This window comes from Macaca thibetana, chromosome 5, assembly GCF_024542745.1.
Source record: "Macaca thibetana thibetana isolate TM-01 chromosome 5, ASM2454274v1, whole genome shotgun sequence".
NCBI lineage: Eukaryota > Metazoa > Chordata > Mammalia > Primates > Cercopithecidae > Macaca > Macaca thibetana.
In genome coordinates, this window is record NC_065582.1 from 107693930 (window position 1) to 107717152 (window position 23223).

The window sequence follows — 23223 nt, forward strand, 5'->3', positions numbered from 1 at the left end:
AGTAGTTGCATTACTTGTATGTCACTATAATTGGTTTCCTTTGTAAGCCTGCTGCATTTTACTTTATGCTTGTATAATTTTTTTTGTAAATTGACAATTTATCATCGTATAAATTTATAGGTTACAAAGTGATGTCATAAATTGTGGATGAGATGTGGAATAATTAAATCAAGCTAGTTAACATATCCAACACTTCAGATACACTTCTGTGATGAGAACATCAATTTTGAAATGTGTAATACTCCATTATTAAGTATATGCAACACACTGTACAATATAACTCAAAAAAGGGCATAAAACATATTTTTCCTGTATAAGATTTTGTACCTTTCGACTATCATTAATTTTTTTTTTTTTTTTTTTTGAGACGGTCTTACTCTGTCATCCAGGCTGGAGTACCATGGCCCAGTCTCCGCTCACTGCAACCTCCACCTCCTGGTTTTAAGCAATTCTCCTGCCTCAGCACCCCCAGTAGCTGGGATTACAGGCATGTGACACCACACCTGGCTAATTTTTTTTTGTATTTTTAGTAGAGATGGGGTTTCGCCATGTTGTCCAAGCTGGCCTGGAACTCCTGACCTCAGATGATCTGCCCACCTTGGCCTCCCAAAGTGCTGGGATTATAGGTGTGAGTCACTGTGTGCCTGGCCTAAATTTTCTTTTTTTTTTTTCTTTTTTTTTCTTGAGACAGGGTTTCACTCTTGTTGCCCAGGCCGGAGTGCAATGGCGCAATATCGGCTCACTGCAACATCTACCTCCTGTGTTCAAGCGATTCTGCTGCCTAAGCCCCCCAGCAGCCGGGAACACAGGTATGCACCACCATGCACAGACAGTTTTTGCATTTTTAGTAGACATGGGGTTTCACCATGTTGGCCAACTGGTCTTGAACTCCTGACCTCAGAAGATCCACCTACCTACCTCGGCCTCCCAAAGCACCGGGACCACAGGCGTGAGCCACTGTGCCCGGCCTCGCCTAACATTTTTATGAGACAAAATATCAATTTCAAACCAGCATCAAAAAGTGAGCAGGCCAAGCACGGTGGCTCATACCTGCAATCCCAGCACCCTGGGAGGCCAAGGCATATTTTTCTGTGCTAAAAATATGTATTTGTCTCTACTAAAAATACAAAAAAACAAAAAAAAAAATTAGCTGGCCACTCAGGAGGCTGAGGCAGGACAATCGCCCAAACCTGCGAAGCAGAGGCTGCAGTGAGCTGAGACTGTGCCACTGCACTCCAGCCTGGGCAACAAGAGCAAAACTTCATCTCAAAAAAAAAAAAAAGCAGGGGTGAGCATATTTAACCATCCTCAGCTCATAATAGAGCAAATAGGTCAACAGAATAATAATTCACGCTCTTGCATGTGTAATGAACTGGCAATAAGAAAAAGTTCGTTGAAGAAAGGCAGAGGAACTGTCTTATAAGAATTAGAATCGAGGGGCTCCATAATCATCTGGCATTCATTCAATGTTGTATCTATGGTTAGAAATGTACATGATAGGAACTCCAGGAACCTTAGGGATTCTTCTTTTAAGGTCCCAGTCAACTGTGGCCACAATATAACACTTATGCTGAGTTACTCTCTGTACTAAGCAGTCATCTGCATAGGTTCCTTTGTGTGTACATGGTAATCCTTCAAATCTTGGATCCTTGGTGATTCTTAGAGTCACTTGATACTTCTGCTCCAATTTCTCAATTTCAGGCATTATATAATCAGTTATACAAGGAATACACTTGGCATACAGACAGTCCATCATGGACTGCACTAAGTCCAGTTCGGCTTTTATGGAAAAGTTGGCAAAGGTTGGTATCAATGAGGATGTGGTAAGGGGGACCCAGCTGTGTATTATATTGGAAAAATAAGCAGGTAGGGTATTGGGGGATTTCTCTTTCCTTTAACACACTGGGATCCTTCTTTTCTTTCTTTTTAGGTTTTAATCTATCCTTTTCTTTAAGCCTCTGATCTCCGAGACTAAGCATTCGCTTCATGGTCGCATATTTCCTGGTTTTCTCTTGCTTCCCCATGGTCATGCCACACTCCTGTGCTTGTATAATATTTGGAGAAGGGCTGTAGCCTTCCCCAAACTGTCAAAGGGGTCTATGATGGAGAAATGGTGAGAACCCCTGCTCTAGACTGTAAACTTTTCATGCGTTTATATTTGTCTTGTTTGCTACCATATCCCTAGCTTAACGCCTGACTGGTAATAAGGACCTTGGTCAGTGTGTTTTGAATGAATGACAAAAAGTAGTTTGAGGTTTAATTAGTTTGTCGATTAGCTGGATGCCTACTCTGAGAGTAACTTCAGAAGAGGTGCTTACCTTCTCTCATTCATTTATTTAACCAGTGTTTATAGATACCTACTGTGTGCCAGGAATCATTCTAGGCTCCTTAGAGCTTATCTTCTAGGAAGGCAGACAGTAACATGTCAATAAATATTGTAAAACCAGCCAGATAATTTCAGATGACTACAAGTGCTTTAGAGGAAATCCAGCAGGGTTATTTGATCATGAGCAAGACTGGAGTGGGCATGAGTGACAACATAGAAGGATGGATGGGGTTGGGGGGACAGCAGCAGCTTGCCGGGGCCTTGCAACCTATGCTGGAGTTTGGATGTTATTCTGAGTGAGTGGAAGCTACTGAGGGCTTTGTGTGGGAGGGGGAGGCATTGCATTGTGTGATTTATGTTTTAAAGGATGATTGGCCATCATGTGGAGAAGACTGGATAAAAGGCTACTGTGGTGGTCCAGGCAAGAGATGGTGATGGTGTGCATTAGAGTATTAGCATAATAGTGAGAGGTGAAGCCACCTGGACTTCCTGGGTCGAGTGGGGACTTGGAGAACTTTTCTGTCTAGCTAAAGGTTTGTAAAGGCACCAATCAGCGCTCTGTAAAAACGCACCCATCAGCGCTCTGTGTCTAGCTAAAGGTTTGTGAACGCAGCAATCAGCGCTTTGTAAAAACTGACCAATCAGCATTCTGTAAAATGGACCAATCAGCACTCTGTATAATGGGCCAATCAGCACTCTGTATAATGGGCCAATCAGCAGAATATGGGTGGTGCCAATTTAGGGAATAAAAGCTGGCCACTGGAGCTGGGAGCGACAACCCGCGCACTTCTATGCTGTGGAAGGTTTGTGTTTTTGCTCTTCACAATAAATTGTGCTACTGCTCACTGTTGGGGTATGTACTACCTTTATGAGCTGTAACACTCACCACGAAGGTCTGTGGCGTCACTCCTGGTGTCAAGTGAGACCACCAACCCACTGGAAGGAAGAAACTCTGGACACATCTGAACATCTGAGGGAATAAACTCCAGACATACCATCTTTAAGAACTGTAACACTCACCGCCAGGGTCTGCAGCTTCATTCTTGAAGTCAGCAAGACCAGAAACCCACCGGAAGGAACCAATTTTGGACACGATAGCACCTGTTGGTCTCATTGGTGGTGATATTAAAGCATTCAGCACAGGGCCAGGGATCTAACCAGAACTCAGTAAACATTAATTCCCCTCCTTCATCCCATAACGCCTCTGACTGGGGCCTGGAGTCTGTTCCAGCAGTCAGCAAGTACATTTTTGTTTGTTTGTTTTGAGATGGAGTCTCGCTCTGTTGCCCAGGCTGGAGTGCAGTGGCGCAATCTGGGCTCACTGCAGCCTCCCATCTCTGGGTTCAAGTGATTCTCTTGTCTCAGCCTCCCAAGAAGCTGGGTCTACAGGTGTGCCCCACCACACCTGGCTAATTTTTGTATTTTTAGTAGAGATGGGGTTTTATCATGTTGGCCAGGCTGGTCTTGAACTCCTGACCTCAGATGATCCGCCCACCTCAGCCTTTCAAAGTGCTGAGATTACAGGCGTGAGGCACTGCGCTCGGCCAGCAAATGTGTATTACTATTAAAAATAGATTATGTCTTGTAGGCCCCAAACCGTAGAGTAGCTTCTAACTCACAGTAAAAGCCCAAGACCTCATATGGTCTCATTCCCACTACCTTACTGACTTTATCTCTAGTTTGCCCCGTCTGGCTCTATTCCAGGTTTGAGGGCATTTCTGCTAGTTTTCTCTCCTACCTGCACTGCCTGTTTCCCTCTACCTGGAAAGGCCTTTCCCCGCATAGCCACGTGGTTTATCCCCTCACTTCCTGTAATTCTACTCAAATATTACCTTCTCAATGAGGCCCCTCCGTGTCTATTTTGTTTGATATTATAATTCTGCCATCCAAGCATTCCTTCTTCCCCTTTTCTGCTTTAGTTTTCTCAGTAGTATCACCTGACATGCTATAAAATTTACTTTGTGCGTGTGTATGTGCACGTACGCTTGTGTAAGCTCCACAAGGGCAGGAATTGTCTGTTGCGTTTGCTGCTGTATCCCCAGAGCCTGGAGCAGTTGTGACTTAAAGTAAGCACTCAAATGTTTGTTAAGCGAGGGAGGGCTCACTCAGCACCTTGTATTATCCTATAAGGATCACCTTATCCCTACTTGCAAGGACTTGGACAACAGTGCTACAAGTAAGCATAGTGCCAAAGGAGGAAAAAAGGAGAGTGTCCAAAACAGACGACAGTGGAGATTTTAGATCAGCTTTTGGAGGTTCAAGCTGGGTCTTTAAAAACAAACAAGAGCTATGACTTGCTCTAAAGAATAGAAAATGTATAGGCCTGGTGAGGTGGCTCATGCCTGTAATCCCAGCACTTCAGGAGGCCAAAGTGGGCGGATCACGAGATCAGGAGATCCAGACCATCCTGGCTAACACTGTGAAACCCCATCTCTACTAAAAATACCAAAAATTAGCCGGGCGTGATGGCAGAAGCCTGTAGTCCCAGCTACTCGGGAGGCTGAGGCAGAAGAATGGCGTGAACCCAGGAGGCAGAGTTTGCAATGAACCGAGATCGTGCCACTGCACTCCAGCCTGGGCGACAGAGCGAGACTCAGTCTAAAAAAAGAAAAAAGAATAGAAAATGTATGGAGGGAAATCAGGCAAGCAAAACAAAATGTGGGAATAAAAAGCAACACAATATGCCCGTGAATGAAAGACACCATGACACAAGTAGAGCACAGCATGGTGTAGCCTAGCAACTTACACAAAACCCACTTGAGTGATATGCTTGACTTATGCTTGATATAAATCGGTACGTGTAACATAAGGATAGAAAAGCAAGTTCAGGCATGCCTAGATTGCATGAATGAGAGCACAATAGTATGATTTTAACTTCACAGTCATCAGGGCTGCCGCTTACTGTCTGACATTGGATAAGTAACTTAACCTCTCTGAGCCTTGGGTTTCTCATCTGCCACATGAAGATAACAATATAAGCTTCATAGGATTGTTATGAAGAGGAATTAAATAGTCTTAACTGTTTTGCCACGCTCTACCTGGTACCTCTTACCCCCACAACTAGACTATTCTCTACGTAGTTACCAGAGGGATATATTTTCACTTAAAGAATAATGAAATATATGACCAATGCTTTCTTTTGCCTCCTTTTTTTTTTTTTTTTTGAGACAAAGTATTGCTCTGTCTCCCGGGCTGGAGTGCAGTGGTGCAATTTCGGCTCACTATAACCTCTGCCCCCTGGGTTTAAGCGATTCTCCTATCTCAGCGTCCCAAGTAGCTGGGATTACAGGCATGTGCCAGCACGCCTGGCTAATTTTTGTATTTTTAGTAGAAACAGGGTTTCACCATGTTGTCCAGGCTGGTTTGGAACTCCTGAACTCAGGTAATCCGCCCACCTCGGCCTCCTAAAGTGGTGGGATTACAGGCCTGAGCCACCGCACCCAGCGTCTTTTGCTGCCTTTTAAAATGTTTTTATTGTGGTAAAGTATACATAACTTAAATTTTACTTTTTAAATTTTTTTAAATATATAGTTAGGTAGCTTTAAATACATTCATCTTGTTATCCAACTATCATCACCACCTATCTCCAGAATCCATCAGCCAGAAGGATTTTTAGGGTTTTGTTTGTTTGTTTGTTTGTTTTGAGACAGAATCTCGCTTTGTCACCCAGGCTGGAGTGCTGTGGCATGACCACCACTTACTGCTTGGCCTCCACACACGGCAAATTTTTTTATTTCTTTTTTTTTTTTTTTTTTTTTTAGTAGAGATGGGGCCTCATTATGTTGCCCAGGCTAGAGGGATTTTATTTATTTATTTATTTAATTTATTTGAGACGGAGTCTCACTCTGTTGCCCAGGCTGGAGTGCAATGGCGCGATCTTGGCTCACTGCAACCTCCACCTCCCGGGTAGGCTAGAGGGATTTTTAAAACGTAAATTACTGCCTCAAGTCACTCCTCTGCCCAAATGGCTCCTCTTTATAAAAACTAGTGGCCTTACAGGGCTTCATGTCCTCTCCCCACTCCTGCCTCACCTTCTACGCTCACCGTTGGCCATGCCACAGCAGCTGCACAGATGTCTTTTAATGTTCCTTGAACACTGCTAATATACACCCACCTCATTGCCTTTGCAGTTGTTATTTCTTCTGCCTAGAAAGTTCTTCCCCTGGAAATCCAAAAAGATGACTCCTTCTAGCCAAATGTCACTTCCAGAGAAGCCATCCTTGACCACCCATCCAGAACAGCCTCCCCTCTGCACCCTCTGTCCCCTGACCCAGCATTATGCTAGATGTCTGCAGGTTTAGTTGTTGACTGTCTGACTCTCCACCGTAAGGTAAACTCCATCAAGGCAGAGAGACCTGGTCTGTTTACTCCCTGCCGAGTTCCCAGCTTCTAGAATATTGCCCAACACATTCGAAGTGCTCAGTAAATATTTGTGAAAAAATTAAGTAGGTAAAGTGGCTGGTCGAGAAATTGTCCTTCAGAAGCTGTCCCTCCTGCCTTTTCCTGGGAGCCTGCAGAATAGCATGTTCTTGACCTTCCACTCTGCTCCACGAAGCTTAGCCCATACCTGGGGTCAGTTGTGGGAAGCGTATCTTAAGGAAGACCCTGTGGTATAACTGAAGATCAGTAGCCACGGGTGGCGATTGACCTTGATGCGTGAACTTCTGTGAAAAGTAGGCTCTTGAGCCTGGAGAAGATCCCAATTGGGAATCACAGGATGGCTCTCTTCAAATAGTTTAAGAGCTGTTGTGTGGAAATAAATTCTTGTTCTGTGTGGCCAGAGATGGCAAATCCAGTGGTAGAATTTTATTTATTTATTTTTTAAGACACAGGGTCTTGCTCTATTGCCCAGGCTGCAGTGCAGAAGCAGGATCATAGCTCACTATAACCTCAAACTCCTGGCCTCAAGGGATCCTCTCACTTTGGCCTCCCAAAGCCCTGGGATTACAGGCATGAGTCACCATGCCTGGCCAGTGATAGAATTTGCTAACAGTAATTGGCAGAGTGGAGTGGGTTGCCACGGAGTGATCAGGTTGGATCAGAGTTTATCAGACTGAGTGTGTAGGCATGATCTCAGGGGCTGTGCATTCTCTTACAAGCATATTCTGGATCATCTGGAGGAGCCCCTGAGATTATGTTTAATCCTCTTTTGGCGCCAGGTTGTCTTTTATTGTCATAGACTAATGAGAAAAAGAAAAGGAGTGGGATTTAATATATACACGATGCATTGAAGACCAGGGAAAGCCAGATGACCGCCAGGCACTCTATAGAGTCAGAAAGATTTCAGAATGAATAGAAAAAAATAGAAAAGTATACATAAACAGACCTCAAAAGAACCCATGAGGGGCTGGACATGGTGGCTCACACCTGTAATCCCAGCACTTTGGGAAGCCAATGTGGGAGGGATCTCTTGAGCCCAGGAGTTTGAGACCAGCCTGGGCAACATAGGGAGATCGCATCTCTATAAAAAATTTAAAAGGTAGCCAGGCATGGTGGACTACTACACGCCTGTGGTCCCAGCTACTTGGAAAGCTGAGGTGTGAGGATCACTTGAGCCTGGGAGGTCAATGTTGCAGTGAACTGTGATCACGACACTGCACTCCAGCCTGGACGACACAGCAAGACCCTGTCTCAAAAGAAAAAAAAAAAAAGAAGAACCTGCTAGGCCCTAGGCCCTTGTGCCATATAGGGTGATTTTTTTGTTTCAGCAAATCAACATCGTCTTTCACATTAAATTAACATTGCTAATTTCAATTGCATTGGTTTTGTGGTCCTGTTTGTATTTAGTTTGTAGATGTGTTGATTGCAAAACAGGCCCTATAGTTGTCTGAGAATTATAACCATAAGGAGTTAATACCTAGTTTTATGATTGTAGTATTAGTCATGGTATAATAAAAGTAATTTAGGTCAACCTAATTTGGAAAAACACTGAGTCATGCCTAAAGATCTTTTACTTCCTCTAGCCCCAAGTGTTTGTGATTATGCAAATCGTGTGTAGCAGTTGTATGGCTATTACTGCAATATTGTTTGGGATATAGAAATCAAAATCTTTCACAGATTTAGCTTGTTTTAGCACAATCTAGGTTCTCTTTGCAAGGACCTGCAGCCTCCGTTTTGGGAACTTGAACCCAATTCTGTTACCCAGCAATCTGAGAGATTGCTAACTAAACTTTATTCTAAGTTTAACACAGTCGGTTGCGTTCTTGTTAACCTCAGAGAGGCCTCTTTTTCCTGAAAGTTAACTGGTCCCATTATTTGAAAGGAAATTTTAAAAATCTGAACACCTACAGGATTCGGATTCTATTAAAAAGCAAAAGTATACTTTGGGAATGGAGGGGTAGGGAAAGACAGAGAAACTAAAAATAATCTTCCCGTATAACAGCTTAAATTGGATTTAACCTAATTATTGCCTTACTTGTTTTCCTTTTGCAGATATTTTTCCCACTTTTATATCATCTCAGTGCTGTGGAATGGCTTCCTGCTTTGGTGCCTTTCTCAATCTCTGTTCCTGGGAGCACCTTTTCCAAGCTGGCTTCATGGTTTGCTCAGAATTCTCGGGGCGGCACAGTTCCAGGGTAAGCACTCCCCCGGCTTATGACAACACTGCATCCTATTCCTGTCGTTCCTGTCCGCAAGGGAGCGGTTTTTGGCATTTTGTCTCCTCTCTCAGGCGCCTCCTCAGAAGGGCTTGGGAAGTGGAGGATGAGGGCAAAAAAGAGCTTTGCACGGTTCATTGCTGGATGGCCAAAGGGATGTCCCTAAGCCCTTCCCTGAGAAGGAGACAGAGCCAAGAGTTAGCACTTCTGACTTCCCAGCAAGTGCTGTGCTGTGTACAGAACTGGCTGTCCTCCCTCTGGTATTTTTAGTACTGTTGATAAATGTATAAAGAAGTCTTTACACAAAAGGGGGAAAGCTTTTAGGATCCATCGGTTTTGTCTGGAAACAGTTATCATTTATACTGTTCCAACCAAAATCATGACCTAGAACTCCAGAAATGTGATTTAAAAATTACTTTTTCATTCGTACCTGTAATCCCAGTACTTTGGGAGGCCAAGACGGTTGGATCACTTGAGATCAGGAGTTCAAGACCAGCCTGGCCAATGGGGTGAAACCCTGACTCTACTAAAAATACAAAAATTAGCTGGGTGTGGTGGCAGGCGCTTATTGTAATCCCAGCTACTCGGGAGGCTGAGGCAAGAGAATCGCTTGAACCTGGGAGGTGGAAGTTGCCATGAGCTGAGACTGAACTACTGCACTCCAGGCCTGGGCAACAGAGGGAGACTTCATCTCAAATAAATAAATAAATGAATGAATAAAATAAATAAAAATTACTTTTTGAAAAACATGGAAAAAAATGTTATGCTGCAAGGCTTTGGTAGTATAATAAAACTGACTAAACAGTTGTTGAACAGACGATTACAAAATAGCCTTTAAATTTGCCATCCTCAGCATCAGGATGAAGAATATGTAAAACAGTTTTTTGTTTTTTGAGACGGAGTTTCACTCACGTTGCCCAGGCTGGAATGCAATGGCACGATCTCGGCTCACTGCAACCTCTGCCTCCCAGGTTCAAGCGATTCTCCTGTCTCAGCCTCCTGAGTAGCTGGGATTACAGGCATGCCTAGCTAATTCTGTATTTTTGGTAGAGAGATGGGGTTTCTCCATGTTGGTCAGGCTGGTCTCAAATTCCCAACCTCAGGTGATCCGCCTGCCTGGGCCTCCCAAAGTGCTGGGATTACAGGCGTGAGCCACTGCGCCCAGCCAGCACAGTTTTTAAAATAACGAACTGGGCTGGGCACAGTAGCTCGCGCCTGTAATCCCAGCACTTTGGGAGGCCGAGGCGGGCGGATCACGAGGTCAAGAGATCGAGACCATCCTGACAGGGTGAAACCCCGTCTCTACTAGAAATACAAAAATTAGCCAGGCGTGGTGGCGAGCGCCTGTAGTCCCAGCTACTCGGGAGGCTGAGCCAGGAGAATGGTGTGAACCCGGGAGGCAGAGCTTGCAGTTAGCCGAGCTTGCCCCACTGCACTCCAGCCTGGGCAACAGAGTGAGACTCCGTCTCAAAAAAAATAACAATAAAAATAAAGAATTGAAGGTGAAAACTATGAAATGTCCTCAATTAAGGTCAGGCAGAGTGTGAGGGGCAGAATTAGAAACAAATTGTTCTGGTTTTATCTCTGTCCTTTGTTCCAGTGGCCAAACCACTGGCACCCTGGAAACTGTCCTTTTCTGTATAACCAGAGAAACTGGTTGCAAGAGATGACAATTAGAAGAGCAAACCCCAGCTGGGTGTGGTGGCTTATGTCTGTTATCCCAGCACTTTGGGAGGCCAAGGTGGGCAGATCACTTGAGGTCAAGAGTTCAAGACCACCCTAGCCAACATGGTGAAATTCCATTTCTACTAAAAATACAAAACTTAGTTGGGTGTGCTGGCGCATGCCTGTAACCCCAGCTACTCGGTAGCCTGAGGTGAGAGAATCGCTTGAACCCAAGAGACAGAGGTTGCAGCGAGCCAAGATTGCGCCATTGCACTCTAGACTAAGAGGACAGAGTGAGACTCCATCTCAAAAAAAAAAAAAAGAACAAACCCTGCTGGGCACAGTAGACAGTGACTCATGCCTGTAATCCCAGCACTTTGGGAGGCTGAAGCAGGTGTATCACTTGAGGTCAGGAGTTCGAGACCAGCCTGGCCAACATGGTGAAACCCTGTCTCTACTAAAAATACAAAAGATTAGCTGGGCATGGTGGCACGTGCCTGTAATCCCAGTTACTCAGGAGGCTGAGGCAGGAGAATGGCTTGAACCCAAGAGGCAAAGGTTGCAGTGAGCTGAGATCATGTCACTCCACTCCAGCCTGGGTGACAGAGCAAGACTCCATCTCAAAAAAAAGAGCAAACCCGTGTACATCCTCTTTGGGAGGGCAGGATACATCAGTGGATCTCACTCCACTCATTAAAACTTCATCTCTTCATTTGTTTACTGTGGGACTGACTGGGGTGGTTTCGTATTTGGAGGGTTGGTTGTGAGGATATGAGGAATTCTATTTGTTTGCTTTAACTTGTTCCTAAGGAGTTAAAACTAAGTTTTAGTTCATTTAAAATACAAAAACAGTCAAAGCTAATCTGTGCTGATAGAGGTCAGGATAGGGGTTGTTCCCCATGGTAAGTTTGGGGGAAGGGTAGTGCCTGGAAGGGAACACTAGGGGGTGCTGGTCGTGTTCTGTTTCTTTTTCTTTTTTTTTTCTTTGAGAGGGAGTGTCGCTGGCGCTGTAGCCCAGGCTGGAGTGCAGTGGCCGGATCTCAGCTCGCTGCAAGCTCCGCCTCCTGGGTTTACGCCATTCTCCTGCCTCAGCCTCCCGAGTAGCTGGGACTACAGGCGCCCGCCACCTCACCCGGCTAGTTTCTCGTATTTTTTAGTAGAGACGGGATTTCACCATGTTAGCCAGGATGGTCTCGATCTCCTGACCTCGTGATCCGCCCGTCTCGGCCTCCCAAAGTGCTGGGATTACAGGCTTGAGCCACCGCGCCAGGCCCTTTTTTTTTTTTTTTTTAGTATGGAGTCTGGCTCTGTTGCCCAGGCGGAGTGCAGTGGCCTGATCTCAACTCACTGTAACCTCCCTCTCCGGGGTTCAAGTAATTCTCCTGCCTCAGCCTCCTGAGTAGCTGGGACTACAGGCATGTGCCACCGTGCCTGGCTAATTTTTATATTTTCAGTAGAGACGGGGTTTCACTATGTTGGCCAGGCTGGTCTCGAACTCCTGACCTCGTGATCCACCCACCTTGGCCTCCCAAAGTGCTGGGATTACAGGCATGAGCCACTGCACCCAGCCTGTTTCTTTTGTTTGTTTCATTTTTTTCTTTTTCTTTTTCTTTTTTTTTAAGAGAGAGGGTCTCGCTGTGTTGTCCAGGCTGGAGTGCCATGGCATGATCATAGCTCACCGCGGCCTTTAACTCCTGGGCTCAAGCAATCCTCCCTCCTCTGCCTCTTGAGTAGTTGGGACTACAGGTGCATGCCACCGTGCCCAGCTAATTTTTTTAAATGTTTTTAGAGATGGGGGACCTGCTGTGTTGCCCAGGCAGGTCTCAAACTCCTGGTCTCAAGCACTCTCCTCCAACCTCAGCTCCCTAAAGTGTTCTGTTTCTGGATCTGAGTGCTGTTACATGGGTGGGATTGGTTGGCTTAATTTGTAAAAGTTAATTAAGTTGCATCTTTATGGTGTTGTGCATGCGTGTGTGTGTGTGTGTGTATATGAGACTTTTTTTTTTAAATGGAGATACAGTCTCACTCTGTCTCCCAGGCTGGAGTGCAGTGGCCCGATCTTGGCTCACTGCAGCCGCCACCTCCTGGGTTCAAGCAATTCTCCTACCTCAGCCTCCCGAGTAGCTTGCTGCCATGCCTGGCTAATTTTTTGTATTTTTAGTAGAGATGAGGTTTCACTCCTGAGCTCAGGCAGTCTACCCGTCTCGGCCTCACAAAGTGCTAAGATTACAGGCATGAGCCACCGCGCCCAGCTGTGACTCATTTTTTTTTTTTTAAGTGACAGGGCGTGGTATCTCACACCTAAAATTCCAGCACTTTGGGAGGCTGAGGCTGGAGGATGGCTTGAGGCCGGGAGTTCGAGACCAGCCTGGGCAACATAGGGAGACCCTGTCTCTACAAAAAAAAAAAAAATTGTTTTAATTAGTCAGGCGTGGTGGCACATGACTGTAGTCCTAGCTACTCAGGAGGCTGAGACAGGGTCACTTGAGCTCAGGAGTTCAAAGCTGCAGTGAGGCCTGACTATGCCACTGCACTCCAGCCTAGGTGACAGAGCAAGACCCTGTCTCAAAAATAAAATAAAGAAGTTGACACATAAAATTAACCAAAAAACAAAAAATAAAAAGAGAAAAACTAAGTGTGTGTTTTTTAAAGCCAGCTTTTCTTCAGATTTTTTGGTGGGCAGGTCGTGAAAGACAGGTGGGGAAGTAGATCTTGGGCTCACCATCCCTCTAAAAGTATAATTTCTTGTTTTTAATGTGGAAAAAAATGCATAACTCTGTTTCTGTTCCTGTTCCCATCTCTGCCTCTGTGGTGCCTGAGATGCTGGGAATCCCATGGCTGGGGCCACTCAGAGGCCACTGGGAACTCTTCCAGACAGTTTGCATCTGGCTGTTAGTGCCAGGGACCAGAGACCCACAGACCTCTTCACAGACCTCCTGACCACGATGTCCCATGAAGCCTGGAAGGCTGTCAAACAATGAAGCAGAGTCGAGGGATGGGTGTTTGGGCCAGCCCTGTCACTAGATTACTGTATAACCGTGTAATCTGAGTGAAGTCAAATTCCTTGACTTCATTTGGCCCATTTCTTCCTTACTACCAAAAAGGAAGATGTTAGACGGAATTTCATACTCTACTTAACAGTAGGGAAAAACGAAACTTTGGATTAATCCCGGAAGAGAAATGCTGACCCTGTCGCCTTCTGAATTGTAGGAGGGGAGCTGGCGCTGTCTGCATTCTTAGTGCTAGTATTTCTGTGGCTGCACAGCATACGAAGACTCTTCGAGTGCCTCTACGTCAGTGTCTTCTCCAATGTCATGATTCACGTCGTACAGTACTGTTTTGGACTTGTCTACTATGTCCTTGTTGGCCTAACTGTGCTAAGCCAAGTGCCAATGGATGGCAGGAATGGTGAGTGGGTCCAGCCCTGCCAGGAGCTCCTTCCCACCCCAGGGTATATGAGGTGCTCTCAGGGTTTGTGCTCTGCTAAGCATTGTAAGACATGCAAAAGAAAGAGACAGGCCCAGTGCATTTTGCAGAGTTTTGAGGAGGTGAGCCTCAAATCGATTTTAAAAGGCCGGGCATGGTGGCTCACACCTGTAATCCCACCACTTTGGGAGGCCGAGGCAGGTGGATCACTTGAGGCCAGGAGTTCGAGACTAGCCTGGCCAACATGGTGAAACTCTGTCTCTACTAAAAATTAAAAAAAAGTTAGCCAGGCGTGGTGGCACACGCCTGTAGTCCCAGCTACTGGGGAGGCTGAGGCAGGAGAATTGCTTGAAACCGGGAGGTGGAGGTTGCAGTGAGCCAAGATGGCACCACTGCACTTCAGCCTGGGCAACAGAGCGAGTCTCCATCTCAAAAAAGAAAAGAAAATGAGGGAAGGGAGTGGTGCTTGCATGGAGTTGGGATTTGCAGAGGGGGTGGGGAGCCGTTTTGTTGCCACTTAGTTCTTGTGATTGTTCCCATCACAACAGAGCTTTTCTTCAAGTGATGCTGCCTGAGGGGAGAGGACAAAGAGTACTGTGATAGTGAAAATTGTGTTTTAGTCTCTAAGCTCTCACTAGCCAGGAAGAGGGAAGCCAAACCATGACCTTGTTTAGGAGAAGGAAATGAAACGGATTTTTTGTTTTATGGGGGGAGGAGGGGACGTTATCTAACACATATGACTACCATTTTTGTAAAAACAATGCATGATTAGAAAGAAATCAAGACACTTGGGGTGATGGAAATGAGTTTATAGTGCTGAGGTTAACCTGACCTTGCAGCCCTAGTATCTGTCAGTCTAGACCCTGTAGGTCTGTAATGACCATTGTCTCTAAACCCAGGGCTCCATGTTTCCAGCTGCCCTATCCATCCTCGTAAACTCTAGTGATTTCCAACAATCTGTGAGTGAGCTTCCTCCTCAGGTTAGATTTTGGTACGAGTGCCCCATGAAAGTCTTCTCTCTTTTTGCTGTAGCTCAACCTAAGGCCTCTGACTAGAGGAGTGATTTTAAAGGAGGATTTATTGACGATCTTTCTCAATTCATGAATTATTCATTGGCTCCAGCCACTTAGCTAGCATCTCTCTGTCTGATTCCTCTGAACTTATTCCTCCCTGGCATGTCTGTGGTGGCATTCTGCCAGCCAGTACAATGGAAGGGGCTGTCATTCCTGGTGGGCAGTGCTGGTTCTCCCCCTAAAGGAACTTTGCAGAGCGCTTGGTGGCTGCTAGCTTTCAGTGTGTTCATGTCTGTTGGCATTACCTGCCTCTCCCAGAGTTTCCTCTACTGGCTGCATCTCAACTTCTGTCTTCCCTCCTGCATAGACAGTCAAGGAAGAGGAGCCCATAAAAATAACTTTCCAAGCACTCCTTTCTGAAGCTGTTTTCTGTTTCACCTCTTGTCCTTCAAGGGTCATCTGGGATCATTTGGGACAATATGGGGAAAGTTGGTTTCAGTAATTCATTGAGAGAAAACACATTGGGGCATTTGCCAACCAAAGGGTGTGATAGAAATAACATGGGCTCCAGAGTCTCATGGGCCTGCATTTGGCTCATTGAGCTTCTCTGAGCCTCAGAGCCTTCATTAGTAATTACTGACACATACTGATTTCACAGGGTTCTTCTTAAAGTGAAAAGAAGACTCTGCAAACTAGGATGTAACTCTATAAGGACTGGGATCTTGCCTGACTTATTTCCTGCTTTATCCTTTGTACCTGCAGCAGGGCCAGGCTTAGTAGGCACTCCTTAAGTAACTAGTGAATAAACAAATAATTAAATACTGAGTAGAACTGAGGAAATGTGACCCTTCCATCTGCCTCCCTTTTCCTGCATTATAATTCTGGTGTTACCCTTAACAAATCCTTTTTCCCATAGGTAAATTCTCTGCATTTAGAGTAAAGGACTTGTTAGTGATTTGAAATTCCAGACACTCTAACTTTTCATCCTGTTGACTTGCTCTTGAAGCCTATCAGATTTAAAACTGTATTTTTAATATTTTGCTTATTTCATTTTTGTAGAGACAGGTTCTCCCTATGTTGGCAGGCTGGTCTCAAACCCCTCAAGTGATCCTCCTGCCTTGGTCCCTCAAAGTGCCAGGATTGCAGGTGTGAACCGCTGTACCCAGTCTGTTTTGAACTTATAAAAATATAACCTAGTAGTTAAATGCCTAAACTTATAAACACTAAAAGACTATAGTAGATTGATTATATAAAACAAGCTTTTAAAAAATAAACTGACACAGGTAGACCAGTGGATTTTCATCAGTCCTTAACTGATTCCTGCTTCGAGGTGGCCATGTGGAATTGCATGATCCTTGGTTCTCTTACTTGAATCAGCTTTTCAGGGTTCCCCCTTGGCTCCAGAGCCTCAGGCTCTTGCCCATTATCAGTGGACACATTTGTTTCTTCAGTCAAGCCTCAGACTAGGCTAACTGCTTCCTGCTGCTCAGAGGGAAGTCTCTGTTTGCTTTTCTGAAGCCAGTGGTTTGCTCCACAGGTCATCAGGTGGTCTGTGTTTTTCCCTTCTTCCTAGCAGCCAGTGAAGAAAGTGGAAGATGATGCTTTGAGTGTTTCCACTTCTGAAACTCAGTCTCTCGACTGTGTTCTCTCTTATCCAGACCTGGATGGCATCGAGTTGTTCATCTTGTAGTTTACTGTCCCCCTCTTTTGAGAAAGCCCCCTGGTAGCCTTTCCACTGGTGATTTCCTTCATTGGCCCGAGCTAGTCGAGTCAGCATTCTGCTTTCAGGCTCTCCCTAGCAGGATGGTAGCTCAGAGAGAGATTTCCTTAGAAAGTGTTTTTCTTCACTGTAAAACATAAGAAGACTGGCCGGGCGCGGTGGCTCAAGCCTGTAATCCCAGCACTTTGGGAGGCCGAGACGGGTGGATCACGAGGTCAGGAGATCGAGACCATCCTGGCTAACACGGTGAAACCCCATCTCTACTAAAAAATACAAAAATCTAGCCGGGCGAGGTGGCGGGCGCCTGTAGTCCCAGCTACTCGGGAGGCTGAGGCAGGAGAATGGCGTAAACCTGGGAGGCGGAGCTTGCAGTGAGCTGAGATCCGGCCACTGCACTCCAGCCTGGGCGACAGAGCGAGACTCCGCCTCAAAAAAAAAAAAAAAAAAAAAAAACATAAGAAGACTTAAAACTGGACTTAGCAAGGTAAACACAAAAGAGTCTTACCATGCGAAAGTAGATCACAGTAGGGGAGCTGAACTTTGTGCTTGAACCATTTAGAGAAGAAGCAAGAGGATGTATCTGTATGGAATTCTCTGCCAGGGGGACTGAAGCTGCCCGTAACTGATGAACATATCTCCTTTGTCCAGAGAGACAGAGCTCTGCCTTCTGTACTGGGAAATTACATCAGGAAATTCCATCGGGATATTGAGGAACAGGTTCCCCTCTTTGTACTTGGGAAATTACATTAGGATATTGAGGAACAGAATAAGTGGATAATTGTGTTTCTGCTGACTAAATGATTTGTTTAATTCCCTGAGCCTGTGAAATTGTTTAGTGTTAGCTAACAATTCTTATTCCTATAGCCTACGTAACAGGGAAAAATGTACTGATGCAAGCACGGTGGTTCCATATTCTCGGGATGATGATGTTCATCTGGTCATCTGCCCATCAGTATAAGTGCCATGTTATTCTCGGCAATCTCAGGAAAAATAAAGCAGGTGAGACCTCTTTTAAAGCCTCCGCATATGGATTTTAACCCTCAGAAGTTAGTTCTCCATGGGCCTGCATACTTTTCCTTCCTGCCCTAGTTAGTCGACTATATCAAATATTTATTTTTGGCAAGACACTTCTCTGGGCCTCAATCTTCCTATCTGTGAAAATGAGAGCCTTACATTGAAAGACCTCTCTGGACCCAAGTAGCCCCGACATTCTGTGATTCTACATTTTGTGTCTCATCAGCATGTGAGAACTAGTGTTACCATGAGTTAGTACCAGCCACAGCATAAAAACTTGACCTTTAAGTTAGTTTGTGTTGACTTATCACAGGTACAGTTTCCATTAGGTTTTTTGAAATACTAGAAATTGAATAGGCCAGGCACAGTGGCTCACGCCTGTAATCCCAGCACTTTGGGAAGCCAAGGTAGGCGGATCACTTGAGGTCAGGAGTTCAAGATCAGCCGGGCCAACATGGTGAAACCCCGTCTCTACTAAAAATACAAAAATTAGCTGGGTGTAGTGGTGTGGGCACCTGTAGTCCCAGCTACTTGGGAGGCTGAGGCACTAGAATCACTTGAACCTGGGAGGCAGAAGTTGCAGTGAGCCGAGATCGTGCCACTGCACTCCAGCTGGGGTGACAGAGCTAGACTCTGTCTCAAAAAAAAAAAAAAATTGAATAGTTTTATTTATTTATTTTATTTTAATAAAATGTGCCCCAATTACAGGCGTGAGCCACTGTGCCTGGCCTATTATTTATTTTATTTTATTTTATTTTATTTATTTATTTTGAGACAGACTCTCACTCTGTCACCCAGGCTGGAGTGCAGTGGCGCCACCTCAGCTCACTGCAACCTCTGCCTCCTGAGTTCAAGCGATTCTCATGCCTCAGCCTCCCAAGTAGCTGGGATTACAGGCATGTGCCACCACACCTGGCTAATTTTTATATTTTTAGTAGAGATGGGGTTTCATCATGTTGGCCAGGCTGGTTTCGAACTCCTGACCTCAGGTGACCCACCCACCTCAGTCTCCCGAAGTGCTAGGATTACAAGCATGAGCCACCGCGTCCGGCCAAAAAATTGAATAGTTTTAATATTTATCAAGTACTTACTTTGTCCCAGGCTCTGTTCTGAGTGCTTTACATACAGCTTCATAATGCCGACATGAGATGACAGACCAGTCTTCATTTTACAGAGGAGGAAACTAAGGCCCAAAGAGGTTAAGCAATTTATCTAAAGTTACACAGCTAGTAAGTGGGAGAGCCAGGATTTAAACTTGTGCAGTCTGACTCTGGAGTAGTCTGAGCTCTTAAGTAGTAGCTTGGAGGATTGCCGGAGTAACTGGCTTTTCTCTTGTGCTTATTGACAGTTGACAATTTAACCTAAGCAGATGACTTTTCAATATGTAATAGACTGACAGAAGTGTGACAGGATGGTGGTTTACACACATCTATGATACTCTTCTAAATAAGAGTTTCTGGGCTGGGCAGGTTGGCTCACACTGGTAATCCCAGCACTTTGGGAGGCTGAGGTGGGAGGATCACTTGAGTCCAGCGGTTTGAGACCAACCTGGGCAACATAGGCAGACCCTGTCTTTACAAAAAAGTCAAAAAATGAGCCAGGCATGGTAGTGCGTACCTGTGGTTCTAGCCACTGGGGAGTTTGAGATGGGAGGATTGCCTGGGCCTGGAAGGATGAGACTACAGTGAGCCATGACTGCACCACTGCACTCCAGCCTGGACAACAGAGCAAGACTGTGTCTCAAAAAAATAAAAACAGTTTCTGTAAATGATTTGGGAGTGAAGTGGTGAAACTTTCTTTTCAAACCTTTAAATGCTTATGAGATCTTCTTTTACCCTTTCAGGAGTGGTCATTCACTGTAACCACAGGATCCCATTTGGAGACTGGTTTGAATATGTTTCTTCCCCTAACTACTTAGCAGAACTGATGATCTACGTTTCCATGGCTGTCACCTTTGGGTTCCACAACTTCACTTGGTGGCTAGTGGTGACAAATGTCTTCTTTAGTCAGGCCCTGTCTGCCTTTCTCAGCCACCAATTCTACAAAAGCAAATTTGTCTCTTACCCGAAGCATAGAAAAGCTTTCCTACCATTTTTGTTTTAAGTTAACCTCAGTCATGAAGAATGCAAACCAGGTGATGGTTTCAATGCCTAAGGACAGTGAAGTATGGAACCCAAAGTACTGTTTCGGCAGAGCTGTTTAAAACTCTCCGTTCCATTTCTATACCCCACAGGTTTTCACTGAATGAGCATGGCAGTGCCACTCAAGAAAATGAATCTCCAAAGTGTCTTTAAAGAATAAATACTAATGGCAGATCTGCGATTTCTGGGTCCACTTTCTGAGATGCTTTATAAAACCAACGAACTGATAAAAAGTAGATGAAAGGGGCCGGGCACGGCGGCTCACGCCTGTAATCCCAGCACTTTGGGAGGCCGAGGTGGGCGGATCACGTGGTCAAGAGATCGAGACCATGGTGAAACCCCATCTCTACTAAAAATACAAAAAATTAGCCGGGCGCAGTGGCGGGTGACTGTAGTCCCAATTACTCGGGAGGCTGAGGCAGGAGAATGGCGTGAACCCGGGAGGCAGAGCTTGCAGTGAGCTGAGATGGTGCCACTGCACTGCAGCCTGGGCAACAGAGCGAGACTCCATCTCAAAAAAAAAAAAAAAAAAAAGTGGATGAAACTTCTCCAAGCTGCTTCGCAAGCAAACTAACCAAAAATATACAAACAGCTTCACAGACACACACACACACACACAAAGGAAGAGATAAGGTCATCGATGGCTGCGGTAGCCTAGTAGGAATGGACTATATAATAATATAGTAGGTGCTCAATAACCGTTTGTTGCATTTCAGTAAAGGCAGAATAACCTTTCAAAATAATAGGCTGGGTGCAATGGCTCACATCTGTAATCCAGCACTTTGGGAGGCCAAGATGGGCAGATTGCGTGGGTCCAAGAATTCGAGACCAGCCTGGGCAACATGGTGAAACCCTATCTCCACGAAAAAATATAAAAATTAGCCAAGAGTGGTGGTACATGTCTGTAGTCCCAGATATTTGGGAGTGGGCTGAAATGGGAAAATCGCTTGAGCCCAGGAGGTCAAGGGTACAGTGAGCCGAGGTCATGCCACTGCACTCCAGCCTGGCGTGGGCAACAGAGCAAGACCCTGTCTCAAAATAATATATAATTTTCCACCAAAAGTTTCAGGGAAAAATGAGTTTGTTGGAGTTCGTTTATACTTTCGCATGTTACCACAAATATCTCCAGTTAAATAACTATCATTAGCCATTTCCATTCATCTCCCCCTCAAATCATAGCCTAACAGAACACTTTGAAAGCTCTTTAATTTTTTTTAAGTCCCTTGTAGGGAGTACTTCAAAAGTGAAAGCATCAGAAGAAAAAATATTTTTATATTTATGCATAGCAAGCCTTCATGAACGGAAGTGACACACTCCGGATTGAATAATACTGTAGCCTCATTCATATGTAGTTATTCAAATTGGATTAATGTCTGTGTGAGTTTACTTGAACTAGCAGAATGCATCTGAAAATATTCAGGAATACAGTTTATATTTAAAATAGTTTATGTAAAGAAAGTACCTGTGATTAATTCAGAGGGAAATAAATGCATGGTATAAAACAAAACCAAAAACTTAAAAATAATACTATAGCCTGAGCAACACATTAAAACTGCACATTTGTGCAGCATAAGATTCTCTGGCTTATTGGCTGAGGTGTTAAGTGTATTCCTTTTACGAAGATGTCCTATTACAGTCAGCTAAGCACTAAAGCTTTGCATTTATATGTACTTTGCTATGGGGGAAAGAACCTTATGATTAATAAGATACATATCAAATGCATAGTCAATCATCCCCACCCCCCATCCCTGGAGCTATAACCCGAAACCGTTAAACTAAGATTCTTTTTTTTTTTTTTTTTGAGACAGAGTCTCATTCTCTCACCCAGACTGGAGTGCAGTGGTGGGATCCTGGCTCACTGCAACCTCTGCCTTCTGGGTTCCAGCAATTCTCCTGCCTCAGCCTCCCAAGTAGCTGGGATTACAGGCGCCTACCACCATACCTGGCTAATTTTTGTATTTCTAGTAGAGATGGGGTTTCACCATGATGGCCAGGCTGGTCTCGAACTCCTGATCTCAGGTGATCCACCTGCCTCGGCCTCCCAAACTGCTGTGATTACAGGTGTAAGTCACCACTCCCGAATGCATGTCAAGCACATTTGAAAGTTCTTACAACAATTCTGATGGAGCATTTTCTCTCCCATCAACCAAACACCACTTAAGATTAACCTGTGGCTCACACTACTTAAATAAATGCCATATTTATTTTACTTACCATTTAGAATTTGTCTTTGTCAGGAACAAAACTCTTTGTACATTGGAAATGGAAAGCATATTGCAATTTGGTCTTAATTTCCACACGAATATCAAGTGTAATTTTTAATAAATTATTTGGAGAAAAATGTATTTTATTTCAGCATGCAATTTTATGCCCAGGTTAGACTAGAGATTTGGCTGATGTTCTGGAATCTCATTGTACTCTTAAGTAAAATAATGAGCATCCCATGACGCACCCTGTCAGGGGTTGTGAGAAAGCTGCAGTGTCCAGTTTCCCACCCCTGTTTCCTGCTGTCTCTCTCCCACTCATCCCTGTTTCTTACTTTCCCTTTTCCTTCTTTGCCCAAACATCACATTTCTAGGCAAAGATAAAAGAGGAAATAGTGATGGCCTGAAAGGGGTTCAGAACAACGTAGCATGGCCTTTGGTGAAAGCGTCACCAGTAGGAAATAAATGAGAATTGAGCAGTGCTTGCGGTGTCAGAATCAGCACTGTTTTTTGTGTTGGTGAAAATATTCCATGTGCCTAGAGGGAGAGCATCAGGGATTTTGCAGATTCTTCACAAGGACCCAGAAATAGCTTAAAGGTAGAGATTCATGATTTTCCTGTTGGCTTAAATAGCCTTAATCTTTCATTTTCTACTACCATTAAGTCAGGGGAAATGACATTGAACTACCTCATTAGCAGCCTTCCCTTGATTAACTACTGACTAAAAGTGTGCTGAAAATGGCCTTTGTTTTTGTGAAGCTCATCCTACACACTAACATTTGCTTACTCTAACATGGATTATTTTGTCTCTAGAAAGCTGTGCCCTGTATTAGATTTTTACTTCAATGAGTGGTTATTGCTAGAATTCCTACACACACACACATACACACACACACACACACACATATACACACACAAAAACCTTTGCAGATATTTCTGTATGTAGCTTAATAGATATCTGGTTTAAGGAGACTGCAACATTTGCATAAGGTGCCTGAAAACTCAAGAACCACTGATAAGTGAGATCTCTCAAAATGAGCTGATATATTAAAGAAGACCATAAAACAGTAAATGAGCAAGTCGAATTTCTTTACCCCTGTAAACTATTTAAGCAACTT

At 44.6% G+C, this 23223-nt stretch overlaps 2 protein-coding genes and 1 pseudogene across 8 annotated transcripts in view; 2 read left to right on the forward strand and 1 right to left on the reverse strand.

The window, feature by feature from the left end:
• TMEM165 (transmembrane protein 165) overlaps nt 1–23223 on the forward strand; it is a 777160-nt gene that overhangs the window by 699533 nt on the left and 54404 nt on the right. The gene's annotated exons all lie outside the window — the stretch shown is intronic.
• Nucleotides 1–23223, forward strand: part of SRD5A3 (steroid 5 alpha-reductase 3) — a 41855-nt gene that overhangs the window by 4295 nt on the left and 14337 nt on the right. For 2 of the 7 annotated variants that reach the window (XM_050790608.1, XM_050790611.1), the window contains exons 2-6: nt 368–487; nt 692–809; nt 8759–8901; nt 13798–13995; nt 17611–17745. In XM_050790608.1, coding sequence (XP_050646565.1) covers nt 368–487; nt 692–809; nt 8759–8901; nt 13798–13995; nt 17611–17745 — 714 coding nt within the window. Of the gene's footprint in view, nt 1–367; nt 488–691; nt 810–8758; nt 8902–13797; nt 13996–17610; nt 17746–19603; nt 20083–23223 lie in introns of those variants that run through there. The other 5 variants (XM_050790612.1, XM_050790610.1, XM_050790605.1 and 2 more) reach the window with 4 other exon arrangements.
• On the reverse strand, nt 968–3433 carry LOC126954757 (rRNA-processing protein FCF1 homolog; annotated as a pseudogene).